The following is a 14,797-nucleotide window of genomic DNA, read 5'->3' on the forward strand; positions in this document are numbered from 1 at the left end:
TTTTTTTCTCTTTACAGAGACAGAGAGAGAATCAGAGAGAGGGATAGATAGGGACAGACAGGGACAGAGAGAGATGAGAAGCATCAATCAGTTTTTCATTGCAATACCGTAGTTGTTCATTGATTGCTTTCTCATATGTGCCTTGACCATGAGGCTACAGCTGACCAAGTAACCCCTTGCTCAAGCCAGCGACCTTGGGTCCAAGCCGGTGAGCTTTACTCAAACCAGATGAGTCCACGCTCAAGCTGATGACCTTGGGGTCACGAACCTGGGTCCTCCACATCCCACTCCGACGCTCTATCCACTGCGCCACCGCCTGGTCAGGTGATAGGCAGATTCTTACATGTGCTCTGACCAGGATCCAGCTGGCAGCCCCCATCTGGGGCCAGTAATCTGCCTATCTGGGACAATACTTGCAACCAAGCTATTTTTAGCACCTGAAGTGGGAGCTCCACAGAGCCACCTTCAGTGCCCAGGGCCAGTGTGCTCGAACCAGTTGAGCATTGGCTACAAGAGGCGAGAGAGAGAGAGAATGGGGAGAGGGAAGGGAGGAGAAGCAGATGGTCACCTCTCCTCTCCTGCGTGCCCTGATCAGGAATTGAACCTGGGACATCCACACACTGGGCCGACGCTCTACCACTGCACCACCACTGGTTGGGCCTAAATTTTGTGTTTTTTAATTCTAGGAGCATAACAACAATATCATGAGTTTAAAGCATTACGTTAAATTGGTTTTGGAAGAAAGTCAACCTCACTTTATCACATGTAAGCAGCACTACCAAATGATATATTTTTTCAAGTTTATAAGCAGAAGTCACATAAATAAATGCCTTCTCAGTTACAGATACTTCAGTGTATGACTGTGGAGAGGAAGAATGGACCAGGATAGGAATAATATACTGGCAGAGAGCTGGCAATGGCCAGATCTTTTGCTTCTTATGATAATGCTCTAAATGTGATTTTTAGGATGGTTCTTTTGCTCTATGATTGTATAAGGGAGTGTGTGTGTGTGGGGGGGGTGTCAGCATTTTTAAATAATGTAAGCCTCATTGAGAAGGTAACCTTTGCTCAAAGACTTGAAGAAAGGTGATAGAATGAAAGTAATGAATGAAAGAATGAAGGTAGGATGCAGAGATGTAGAACACTACTACCTTAAAGATTATTGTAAGAACGTTGGCTTTTATAAAACTCTTGAGTGAAATGTGAAGGTATTGGAAAGTTTTGAGCATCAGAAAAGTAACATATGACATATTGTTCAAAGATAACTTTATCCCTCTTGAGTAGACTGTAAGTTGACTTGAATGATTTTGTAATAAGCAAGGCAAGAGGTGGTGATGGTATGGATCAGAATAGTAGTCGTGGAGGTTGAGGAGGAGTTGATTCTGGATATGTTTTTAGGCAGGCTGACAGGCTTTGCTCATGGGATTATATATATGAAGTGTGTAAGAAGAAGAACTCAAGGATGTCAATAAGATTTTTGCCTTAAAAAATAGAACTGGAAAAGTAGAGCTGCCATTCCCTTTGTGCTGTGCATGAGAAGTGAATGTTTGGATGAAATATGAGTTCAGTCTTGATCATGCTAAGTTTGAGATTCCTATTGTATACTAAAATAAAGCTATTGAAAGTATGCTATGAGCATGGAGTTCAGAAAAGGATCTGGCATGGAAATATAAATTAGAAATCATCCGATGTATTGATGGTAAACTGGATGAGAGTACTAAAAGAGTGAATGTAGGGCCTGACCTGTGGAGGTGCAGTGGATAAAGTGTCAACCTGGAAACGCTGAGGTTGCTGATTTGAAACCCTGGGCTTGCCTAGTCAAGGCACATGTAGGAGTTAGTGCTTCCTGCTCCTCTCCTCTTCTCTCTTTCGCTCTCTGTCTCTTTCTCTGTCTCTCCTTTCTAAAAAATGAATAAATAAAAATAATTTTAAAAATAAGAGTGAATGTAATTGGAGAAAAGAAATCCAGCTATTCGGGGAGAAGAGGAGGCATCAGCAAGGAGATAAAGGAGTGGCCAACAAAGGGAAGAGAGCCAAACTAACTGATGAAAATGTTTCAGCAAGATGAGAATGACCAACTTTGTTAAATATTGCTGATATATCAGTGAAGAGTCCTGAAAATTGACCTTTGGGTGTAGAGGAGGTCACTGGCTTGAAAGCTTGACTGGATTAAGTTTTAGAAAGCATTGGAGAAGAAAAAAGGGAAAATCATGCCTGACCAGTTGTCGCACAGTGGATGAACTGTTGACCTGGGACACCGAGGTCACCGGCTTGAGAGCGAGCTCATCTGGTTTGAGTGTAGGCTCACCAGCTTGAGTGTGGAGTTGCCGGCTTGAGTGTGGGATCCCATGGTTGCTGCCTTGAGCCGTGATCCTGAAGCTCGCTGGCTTGAGCAAGGGGTCACTGACTGGCTTGGCTAAAGGGCCTCCACCCCTTACCATCCGTCAAGGCACATATGAGTAGCAATCAATGAACAACTAAAAGTGTCACAGCTACAAGTTAATGCTTCTCAGCTGTCTCCCTTCTGGTCTGTCTTTCTGTCCCTCTCTCTAAGAAAGAGAAAAGGAAGGAAAAAGAGGGAAAACCTTTTTCAAGTGATCTTTGCTGTAGATAGCGGTGAAAATACGGAGAATTAACTTGGGAGTGAAGTGTAGTTAAGCAAAGGTTTGTGTTTTGTTTTTTTAAAAGTGGAGAATAATAGCATATTTCATGCTGATTGGAATCAGAATAAAGAAACAAGAAAATTAAGGGAGAATTGGTGGAATGTGTACTTTAGTTAGTGAGGGTTAGGGCAGTGGTCCCCAACCTTTTTTGGGCCACAGGCCGGTTTAATGTCAGAAAATATTTTCACGGACCGGCCTTTATGGTGGGACGGATAAATGTATCACGGGACCGAGACAAGCGTCAAGAGTGAGTCTTAGACGGATGTAACAGAGGGAATCTGGTCATTTTTAAAAAATAAAACATCATTCAGACTTAAATATAAATAAAACGGAAATAATGTAAGTTATTTATTCTTTCTCTGCAGACCGGTACCAAATGGCCCACGGACCGGTACCAGTCCGCAGCCCGGGGGTTGGGGACCACTGGGTTAGGGGATCCAGAGCACAGGAGAAGTGAAATAGGAACACAAATAGTCACAGGAAAGAAGGCAAAGTGTGTGGGTAGAGGTACTTGTGGATAGATATGATAGAAGTTTGTAGACAGTCTCTTCTTGTTAGTTCAATTTTCTCAGTAAAATGTGGAGTTTATTTAAAAGAGAACCGTTGACCTAGGAAATGGATTTTTGAATGACATGAAATTTTGGAACCAGAATTAGAGAATTTGGGGGTACATTAAGGTTTATCATTATAGTACCTGAAGGATTTTGAGAGGAGCCTGCAAAACTTTACTCATCATAATGTTGTTTAGAATATCTCTTAAGGTTTCCTTTTGGAATAAAGGCTCTTCTTTTTTGTATTGTTCTTGTGAAATATATTTATATCTATATCTGTATAGGGTGGAACCCAAGATAAGATCTTTATTCTAATTTATGGAGTTTTGCGTATCTCAGTACTAATGTCTCTCATCCCTTTTAATTACGTAGTTATCCATGGCAGGATATAGAGCCTAAGGATCCAGTCAAAAGCCTAAGTAGTGGTATAAAAAATTAATTTTTAGTAGTCAAATTTGAAATAATTTTAAATTTACAATATTGAGGGAAATGAGGATCCTTAGATTTGTCTTATTCTCCTTATTTCTTGCTTTTCTTATTTTGAGACTATTTATTTGGTTATTCATATTTAAGATTGTTACAGCAATCTGGTGAATCAAACATTTGTAGAATAACCTACACTAACCCTATTAATGTTTCCCATCTATTTTTTCTATTATCTGTCTTTTGGTTAGAATTTGCTTGATATCTTTTCTATCCCAGTGCCATTTCCACTTCTTGTCCTTATGTGTTAGATATTTCTTTTAGAAATAGAATATAGCAAGGTTTTATTTTATTATATGTATTTTATTATTTTGAGAGTACATTTATTAAAGCTGAGGACAATGAAACAAAGGAAGGGCTTAGGTCAGAAGAAGCCACAGGACAGAGCCTAGGTGGTGCGCTGCTTTGACTCTCTAGAGACGATATAGGAAAGCAGTGAGCCATGGCGGGGCTGCTGTCAGCTCACTGGGAAGTCAAAGAAAAGGGGGCCTTGGAGACAGACAGGCTCACGGGGTTAGCCCTGGATGAGCTTCTGCTGCTTGTAGCTCCCCTGGTTGCAAGTCTTGTGGGAACCCTTAGGGAAAGATTCATGCATGAGAGGGAAGAAAGGTGTGGGTGTGTGATCCAGAGACAGCATATCCCAAGATTTTATTTAAAATTTATAAATTTATTGATTGATTTTAAAGAGAGAGGGAAAGAGAGAAACAACGATTTGTTATTCCACTTATTTATACATTTATTGTTTGATTCTTGTATGTGCCCTGACCAAGGATTGAACCTGTAACCTTTGCATATTGTGACGATGCTCAAATTCAGTGTTATTCAACTGTTGGTGCTCAATAATCTTCATACAATATTAGGGTGGTTAACTCTTTGACCACAGTCATCAGTGCAGCTGGCGGCTAAAAGCCACTGCTGTAACTGAGCTACCCAGCCATAGGGTTTTATTTTTGTCAGTTAATCACTGACAGTCACTTTTACTCAGCTTTTAAATGATTACATAAGCCCCCCCCCCTTTTTTTTGTATTTTTCTGAAGCTGGAAACAGGGAGAGACAGTCAGACAGACTCCCGCATGCACCCGACCAGGATCCACCCGGCACGCCCACCAGGGGCGACGCTCTGCCCACCAGGGGGCGACGCTCTGCCGTGACCAGAACCACTCTAGCGCCTGGGGCAGAGGCCAAGGAGCCGTCCTCAGCACCCGGGCCATCTCCGCTCCAATGGAGCCCCGGCTGTGGGAGGGGAAGAGAGAGACAGAGGAAGGAGGGGGGAGTGGAGAAGCAAATGGGCGCCCCTCCCACGTGCCCTGGCCGGGAATCGAACCTGGGTCCCCCACACGCCAGGCCGACGCTCCACCGCCGAGCCAACCGGCCAGGGTCTACATAAGCCCCTTTTGAGATTTTTGGCCCACAGTGGGAATCTTAAACTTGATTTCCCTCCTTTCTGTTTATTTGAAGCAACAATGTCTGCACAGCATTGTACATGAAGTAATTTAAATCACACTGAATTTATATGGAATGACTAATATTTTAGGTGCTATCATTAGGAAGCCCGTAGTAGGTAAAAAATGTTTAGTAAATTGAAAAACAAATAATATAAAACAATTTTTATGTATTTATTTCATTTATTTATGTAATTATTTCATTGTAATCTCAGTGGGTTAATTTATAAACCATCTTTTAAAACTTTTTGTTTTAGTCCCAGAAATCTTGGATAGAAAGCACTTTGACCAAGAGGGAATGTATATATATTATACCAAGTTCCAAAGACCCTCACAGGTAAGCATACCTTTTTGTCTTCTGGGCTCTTCTACAACTTGAGATGTAAATTACATCGCTAATTTATTTAGTAAAATACAAAATTATTAGTTAAATTGTAGTTACTGGAAATCTTCGTGCTTACTGTAAATTGTTCTTCTTAAAATATAACATACTTTTTAACCAGAGAGCATAAATGGCATTTACTGGATCACATGACTAATAATTCATACAGATAGGATTATAATTTAGATCCCTTTAGTTCAGTATACCAATTCCTAAATAAAACTGTTATTCTTTCATTGAGAAAAATTAGGATTTTGTTCATTAAAAATAGATTTTATCATCATTAACAAGTTTATTTCCTATAATTTTGTTAATTTTATTTTGCATCAAATTAAAGTACTGATTAGGTATTAAAGGAATCTCAAGCTGTTATTAAGTATTTTTGGCTATAGTTACCCATATGAGACAGTTTATAAACATAGTTAACCAGTCATTTCTTTCTATACTAATTGAATTTTAAAATTGTATATGAATAGATTAACACATGGATTTACAAGGTACCAGAAGTTATAAATGAAAGTGTTCTTTAAGTTCTCCTGTGTTAAGGACACCATTAATGTCTATTTCTTGGGATGCCTTTCAGAAATAAAAAATAGTCTTTGCATGTCCAAGCCGATGTCTGTCTACTCCTCCCTCTCTGCTTTTAATGCATATATCATTTAGTCCATTGTGTTTATATTGGTGATTACCACTTTGTTATTAATTGGTGCGTCTTTTTAAATTATACGTCTGTATAATAATTTGTTTTGGTTTTTTATAGATGGACATTTTAGCTATTCTGTTTTTTTGTTTTTTTACTGTTAGGGAAAAAATGCTGTAGTGAATAACCTTGATTAATCATTTTATATATATATATTATAGATGTATATCTATAATATATATATATTTTTGTATTTTTCCGAAGTTAGAAGTGAGGTGGCAGTCAGACTCCCGCATGCACCCTACCTGGATCCATCCGATGTGCCCACCAGGGGGTGATGCTTTGCTCATCTGGGGCGCAGCTCCATTGCAGCCTGAGCCTTTCTAGCGCCTGAGGCAGAGGCAATGAAGCTGTTCTCAGCATCTGGGCCAACTTTGCTCCAGTGGTGCCTTGGTTGTGGGAAGGGAAGAGAGAGATAGAGAGGAAGGAGAGGGGGAAGTGTGGAGAAGCAGATGGGCGCTTCTCCTGTGTGCCCTGACCGGGAATCGAACCTGGGACTTCCACACACCGGGCCAACGCTCTACTGCTGAGCCAGCCAGCCAGGGCCTGTTACAGATATTTTTTAGCCTACTTTTAGTACTAGAATTAGAGTTTGAGGTGTATGCATTTTTTATTTTGATGAGTATTGTTAAATTGCGCTTCATAGAGATATCTCTTTATGTTCCCACCAACAGATATGAGACTGCTGTCATCTTTTTTTTGTGTGTGTCTGTGTGATAGAGACAGATAGAGAGGGACAGATAGGGACAGACAGACAGGAAGGGAAAGAGATGAGAAGCATCAGTTCTTTGTTGCAGTTCATTAGTTGTTTATTGATTGCTTTCTCATATGTGCCTTAACGGGGGGGGGGGAGTTTAAAAAAAGTTACTTGAATATATAAATAAAACTATAGAATGACCTATGATAGCTACTAATAAATTAAACTATGGTATATATAATTTTGTTTTGTACTTCTATATGGATTTTAAATATATAGTTTAAACTAAAAAAACATTTCCCCTTTAAGTAATAAATTTACCTTGTTTATAGATGCCTTCCAGGATGTCAGATTTGTCAGCAACTTGTCAGGTAAGTTTAATAACATAACCCTGTTGCACAAATTTTGAAAAATTAAACTAATGTTAGAAATATCAGAGTATAGTGAGATAAGCTTCGTGGGCTATTGTATTTGAGGATTCCTTTACTCAGACCTGGGAGGTGAAAGATCAGATATGCAACTCGAGTGCAGCTACCTGAGCAGAGTTCTAAAGTTAAGTGTGAATTAGCTAGGTACAGATGAAGAGAAAGTGATTTTAGGCAGAGAGGACAAGATGTGGGACTAGCTGGCAGTGAAGAGATTATGGTTCTGTCATGAAACTTGAGAATGTAATGTATAAGGTAGATGTTGGAGAGATCTGAGTCTGGAAAAATGAGCAGAGGCCAGATCATTGAGCTCTCTATGTATGTGCCATATAGATTTGATTTCATGTTAAAAGGATATTGTTTGGGAAAGTATATAATATGGTTAGATTCTTCTTTGTTTCTTCTTTCTCTGTGGGTTTTTGGGGGTTGGGGTTGCAGAGATTGAATTGGGTGGAAAAAAGAGTTTGGACAGGTTTGTAGTAATTCTGGCTAAAAAATTGGAGCCTGATTTAAGATAGTGGCTATGATGATGAAGAGAAGTGTACATATTTGAAGATGAGCGGCCCTGGCCAGCGGCACAGTGAATAGTGTCAGCCTGGTGTATAGACGTCTCGGGCTTGATTCCTGGGCAGGGCACACAGGAGAAGAGACCCTCTGCTTCTCCCCTCCCTCTCCCTTTCTCTCCCTCTTCCCTTCCCACAGCCAGTGGCTCCATTGATTTGATCATGACCCTTGGTGCTAAGGATAGCTCCCTTAGAGCACATCAGCTAAAAATAGCTAGATATTTGAGCATCAGCCGCAAATGTGGTTGCTGGGTGAGAGGAGGGGACATAGTGAGGCAAACTCCAGATGCGCCCTAACTGGGATCCACCTGGGAACCCCATTAGCGGCTGATTTTCAAGTGCCGAGCTATTTTTAGCCCATGGGGCTGATGCGCTTCAAGGGGGCTATCCTTAGAACCCTGGACCAAGCCCGAATCAATCCAGCCACTGGCTGTGGGAGGGGAAAGGGGTGAGAAAGGAAGATGGAGGGGAGAAGCAGATGGTTGTTTCTCCTGTGTGCCCTGACCGGGAATCGAGCCCGAGATGTCCATACATTGGGCCGACACTTCATCCACTGAGCCACTGGCCAGGGCCCCATGCATTATATTTTTTAATTCTAGAATTTCCATTTGATTCTTTATTGCAATTTTCACATCATTACTGAGATGCCCTGTGTCTTTATTATCAGCATCTATTTTTATAAGTCCTTTAAAGTATTTATAATACCTGCATTAAAATATTTGTTTACTACTTTGAGCATCTGGGGTCATTTAGGGTCTGTTTCTTTTGCTTGATTATAAATCACAGTTTACTTTTACTTTTTAAAAATTTTATTTTCAATTACAGGTTACATTCAGTGATATTTTACATTAGTTTTAGATGTAGAATATAGTGGTTAGATGATCATATACTTAACAAAGTGCATCCTAATCCCCCACTGATATTTTCAGTACCCACTTGGCACCATACATGGTTATTACAGTTTTATTGACTATAGTTCCTATGCTATACTTTACATTCCTGTGACAGTTTTGTAAATATCAATCTGTATTTCACAGTCCCTTCACCTTTTTCACCGAGGCCCCAATACTCCTCCCCTCTGGCAGTGCTCAGTTTGTTCTCTGCATCTATGAGTTTCTTTCTGTTTTGTTTCTTTATTTGTATTGTTCTTTAGATTCCACATATAAGTGAAAATATATATTTATCTTTCTCTCACTGACTTATTTCACATAGTACAATACCCTCTAGGTCTATGTATGCTGTTGCAAATGGTAAGACTTAATTCTTTTTTTTGTGGCCGAGTAATATTCCATTGTATATATGTACCACATCTGCTTTACCTACTCATTTATTGGTGGGCACTTGGGTTGCTTCCATATCTTGGCTATTGAAAATAACAGTGCAGTGAACATAGAGGAACTGGATTCTTCCGAATTAGTGTTTTGGGTTTCTTTGGATACTTTCCCAGAAGTGTAATTTCTTGGTCATGAGGCAGTTCCATTTTAAATTTTTTCAGGTCCTTCCATAAAAAATACAACCACAGTTTTTTCCACTGTGGTTGCAGCAGTCTGCATTCCCACAAAGAGACAGTTCACTAGGGTTCCCTTTTCTCCACATCCTCACCAACACTTGTTGTTTGTAGTTATTGATGATAGCCATTCTGACAGGTGCGAGGTGATATCTCCTTGTGGTTTTATTTTGCATTTCTCTAACAATTAATGATGGTGAGCACCTTTTCATATGCCTATTGGCTATCTCTGTGTCCTCTTTGAAGAAGAGTCTCTTCAGGTCTTCTGTATATTTTTAAATGGATTATTTGGTTTATTTGGTGGAGTTGTCTTAAGTTCTTTCTAAGTTTTAGATATTAACTCCTAATTGGATGTACCATTGGTGAGTATCTTCTCTTATTCAGTGGGTTGTCTTTTCATTTTGTTGGTTTCCTATGCAAAACTTTTGAGTTTGTTGTGGTCATAGTTTATTTTTTCTTTTGTTTCTGTTGCCTGAGGGGATATGTCAGAAAAACTATTGCTAGGAGAAATGTCAGAGATTTTTACTCCCTGTGTTTTCTTGCAGTTTTATGGTTTTGAGTCTTATGTTTAGGTCTTTAACCCTATGACTAGTGAGTTTTTTGTTAACCCTTTGAGTGAGGATGTACATGAATTTTTGTACTAAAAGGGTTAATGTATTTTGAGTTTGTTCTTCTATATGTTGTGAGCAGGTGGTGTAGTCTCTCTCTTTTTTCTTTTGCATGTATCTGTTCAGTTTTCCCACCAGCATTTATTTTTTTTAGTTAATACTAGTTTAATACTACCACAATATTGTTTATTTGTTTGAAGATTTTATTTATTGATTTTTAGAGAGAGGGGAGAGACAGAGAAGGGGGGATGAGGAGGAGATGAAAGCATTAACTCATAGTAGTTGCTTCCCGTATGTGTCTTGACTGGGTTTTGAATTGGTGACCTCAGCATTTCAGGTTGAGTGCTTTACCCACTGTACCACCACAGGTCAAGCATCACAATGTTATTTAATAAGCCATTGCTTCATTAAGCCACTTGTATAGAGTAACTTTTTATTTCTGTTATATTTTTATATTTAACTATTTACTATAACATAACTGCTCATGTAAATAATTGAATATCAAGTGCATAGGGAATAATACCTCTTAATGTACACACAACAATCAGTATGAAAAAACCAAAAATGTTAAATATTTTGAGAAAGAAAATTTGTACAGGCATTTTCTTTGAAAATGTTAACCTGAGAACCCTGGCATATTTTATCATAGATAGATAATAAAAATGCATAGTTATATAGATGGTTGCATATTTTAATATTTATTACTTATAATTTGTATTTATTATTTCTGCTAATTTGCTGTTGATTTTACAGTTTCAGAATTCTAAGCAAAAAGTTTTCATCTACCACAAAAACATATTTCCCAGTAAGATGGATTTAACTCTGAATAGTGAGTTTTTTTCATGCTCGCTGACTCCTAGGAGTGAATTTTTTTTTTCTTCAAAAAATGAAATTAGTTCCAGTTACAGTTTTACTAACTTAAAATCATGTTTGTTTGATAACCAATTTATGGAAACAAGAAGAACATTTGCCTATTTTTAATGTTACCTTACACATTTTTAAAATAAATTGATCATACTCTGGATGATCAGTTGGCATGAGGACATACATGAACATTCGTACTACTCAAAGGGTTAAACTACCTAATAGCACCATTTACTGAATAGACTGTCTTTACCCCATTTTATGTTCTTGCTTTGTCAAATATTAACCATATAGGTGTGACTTTATTTCTGGGCTCTTCATGCTGTTCCATTAATCTTTGTCTTTTTATGCCAGCATCATGCTGTTTTGAATGCTATATAGCCTTCCTTATAGTGTAGTTTGATAACATGATACCTCCAACTTTGTTCTTTCTAAAGATGGCTGTGGCTATTTAGGGTCTTTTTTGATTCCTTATAATTTTTTGTTCTTATGCTTTGTCAGGGCACGTATAGTCTTACATCTATTCTAGCCTTTAAAATTAGACATTACTCTTCTGAGGACCCTATTATAGGCCTTCTCTATTATGAGATCTCTTCATTCTGGTTGCCAGAAACGCGAACTGTTGCCTACCTGTTATGAACTTTAGGAATTATTTGGCCTATTGTAGTCTAGCAGTTACTACTATATCCTTGGATAGTTTATTCTTACTTTCACTTAAGGAGGTCCTCTGCCTATATCTGGAGCTCTTTCTCCGTGTAGTTCTATCCTTTTTCTGTTTTCTGCCCCACAAACTCGACCACACTTGGGATCAATGATTATTATTGTTTTTAATCAAATCAGTGAGATTGCCCAATTTCAGTAGGTTCCTGCTTCCTACATAGTGGTCCAGTTAGTGCTTCTAGATAAAATGCAAACCGTTTTTCTGCCCTTGGCCCCAGACCACTATGTAGTCACTGTGTAGATTGATTTGCTTTTTCTTGAATTCTCTATACGTGGAATCATACATATAAATATGCACTCTTTGGTGGCATTCAGCATGATTTTGAGAATCATTTGTGTGGTTTATTAATGGTTCATTTCTTTTTGTTTTTAAATACTATCCTATTATATGGCTGTACTACATTTTGGAGATGCTCACAGTAAATTTAGATGACTATGTCATCATAGACTAATGTAGTTACACTGTTTCAGTTCTGTAGTGAAGGTATTAGTTTAGCTATTCTAAAGTCAAAAGGTCACATTATTTTTATATTATTCATTGGTTCATTTCAATTCAGTTTTTTATTGACTTAATTTTTTGAAAGTCTTTTGAAATTTTATTGTTTTTATTTAGGTGTTTTTGTGGTCGCCTTGTCAAGCAACATGCTTGTTTTACTGCAAGTCTTGCCATGAAATACTCAGATGTGAAATTGGGTGACCATTTTAATCAGGCATTAGAAGAATGGTCTGTGGAAAAGCATACAGAACAGAGCCCAACGGATGCTTACGGAGTCATAAATTTTCAAGGGGGTTCTCATTCCTACAGAGCTAAGGTATGTCACATATTTGATTTTTTTACTTCTTTTAGCTTGTTATCTAAATAATATACACTTATCTGACAATTTCTATGATGTTGGGTCAGAATATCAGTCTTAATCATTCTTTTATGTATTTTTAAGTTCTTTCTAGAGGTGTGCATATAAATGTAGAATTGTTATATCTTAATGACTTGAACCTTTTATCATTACAAAATGTCTTTTATCTCTTGTCATTTTTGTTGACAGTCTGATTAACCTTTTACTTAACCTTATATGTTTAAGGGCTTGTTTTTGTTTGTTTAGCGAGAAAGAAAGAAACAGGAATAGACAGACAGGAAGGAGAGATGAGAAGCATCAACTCACAGTTGCGGCACTTTAGTTGTTCATTGATTGCTTTCTCATATGTGCCTTGACCAAGGGGCTCTTATTTAACATATAGTACTGGAAGTCCTAGCTACAGTAATCAGACAAGAAGAAATAAAAGGCATCCAAATTGGAAAAGAAGTAAAACTATCATTATTAGCAGATGATATGATACTGTATATAGAAAACCCTAAAGTCTCCATCAAAAAAACTACTATACCTGATAAATGAATTCAGCAAGGTGGCAGCGCATAAAATTAATACACAGAAATCAGAGGCATTTTTATACACCAACAATGAACTGTCAGAAATAGAAATTAAGGAAACAATCCCCTTCACTATTGCAACCAAAAAAATAAAGTACCTAGGAGTAAATTTAACCAAGGAGGTTAAAGACTTGTACTCAGAAAATTCCAAAACATTGATAAAAGACATCAAAGAAGATATAAACCAAGTGGAAGCATACACCATGCTCATGGATAGGAAGAATAAACATCATCAAAATGTCTATACTACCCAAAGCAATTTATAAATTCAATGCAATACCAATTAAAATACCAATGACATACTTCAAAGATAGAGAACACATATTCCAAAAATTTATACGGAACCAAAAAAAGAACACGAATAGCCTCAGTAATCTTAAAAAAGAAGAATAAAGTGGGAGGTATCACACTTCTGGGTATCAAGTTATACTACAAGGCCATTGTACTCAAAATAGCTTGGTACTGGCATAAGAACAGGCATATAGATCAATAGAACAGAACAGAGATTCCAGAAATAAACCCACATCTTTATGGACAATTGATATTTGATAAAGGAGGTAAGAGCATACAGTGGAGTAAAGACAGTCTCTTTAACAAATATTGTTGGGAAAATTGGACAGCTACCTGCAAAAAAATGAAACTAGACCACCAACTTACACCATTCACTAAAATAAACTCAAATGTATAAAAGACTTAAATGTAAGTCGTGAAACCGTAAGCTTCTTAGAAGAAAACGTAGTCAGTAAGCTCTTTGACATGTCTTGCAGCAATATATTTGCCAATTTATCTCCACAGGCAAGTGAAATAAAAGACAGGATAAACAAATGGGGCTATATCAAACTAGAAGATTTTGTACAGCTAAAGACAATATGAACAGAATAAAAAGACAAACCACACCATTGGAGAACATATTCGATAATATGACTGATAAGTGGTTAATAAACAAAATTTATAAAGAACTTGTAAAACTCAACACCAGGAAGACAAACAATCCAATCAAAAACTGGGCAAAAGAAACGAATAGACACTTCTTCAAAGGACATACATATGAAAAAATGCTCAACATCACTAATCATTAGAGAAATGCAAATTTAAACCATAATGAGATACCACCTCACACTAGTCAGAATGGCGCTCATTAACGAAACAACACACGAGAGGTGCTAGCGAGAATGTGGAGAAAGGGAAACCCTCCTGCACTGCTGGTTGGAATGCAGACTGGTGCAGCCACTGTGGAAAACAGTATGGAGATTCCTAAAAAATTAAAAATGGAACTGCCTTTTGATCCAGCCATCCTACTTTTAGGAATATATCTCAAGAACACCATATCACTGACTCAAAAAAAGAAATCCACTCTCCTTTTATGGCAGCATTGTTCTCAATAGCGAAGATCTGGAAACAGCTCAAATGTCCGTCAGTAGACGAGTGGATTAAAAAGCAGTGGGGGGCCCTGGCCGGTTGGCTCAGCGGTAGAGCGTCGGCCTAGCGCGCGGAGGACCCGGGTTCGATTCCCGGCCAGGGCACACAGGAGAAGCGCCCATTTGCTTCTCCACCCCTCCGCCGCACCTTCCTCTCTGTCTCTCTCTTCCCCTCCCGCAGCCAAGGCTCCATTGGAGCAAAGATGGCCCGGGCACTGGGGATGGCTCTGTGGCCTCTGCCTCAGGTGCTAGATTGGCTCTGGTTGCAACATGGCGACACCCAGGATGGGCAGAGCATCGCCTCCTGGTGGGCAGAGCGTAGCCCCATGGTGGGCGTGCCGGGTGGAT

General features: G+C 38.5%; 1 protein-coding gene across 2 annotated transcripts in view; it reads left to right on the forward strand.

Annotated features, from left to right (window-relative positions):
* TRPM7 (transient receptor potential cation channel subfamily M member 7) overlaps window positions 1-14,797 on the forward strand; it is a 123,731-nt gene that overhangs the window by 24,347 nt on the left and 84,587 nt on the right. For both annotated transcript variants that reach the window (XM_066276400.1, XM_066276401.1), the window contains exons 2-4: window positions 5,397-5,476; window positions 7,251-7,289; window positions 12,219-12,417. In XM_066276400.1, the coding sequence (XP_066132497.1) occupies window positions 5,397-5,476; window positions 7,251-7,289; window positions 12,219-12,417 (318 nt within the window). The remainder of the gene's footprint in view (window positions 1-5,396; window positions 5,477-7,250; window positions 7,290-12,218; window positions 12,418-14,797) is intronic.

Source organism: Saccopteryx bilineata, chromosome 4, assembly GCF_036850765.1.
Source record: "Saccopteryx bilineata isolate mSacBil1 chromosome 4, mSacBil1_pri_phased_curated, whole genome shotgun sequence".
Lineage (NCBI taxonomy): Eukaryota > Metazoa > Chordata > Mammalia > Chiroptera > Emballonuridae > Saccopteryx > Saccopteryx bilineata.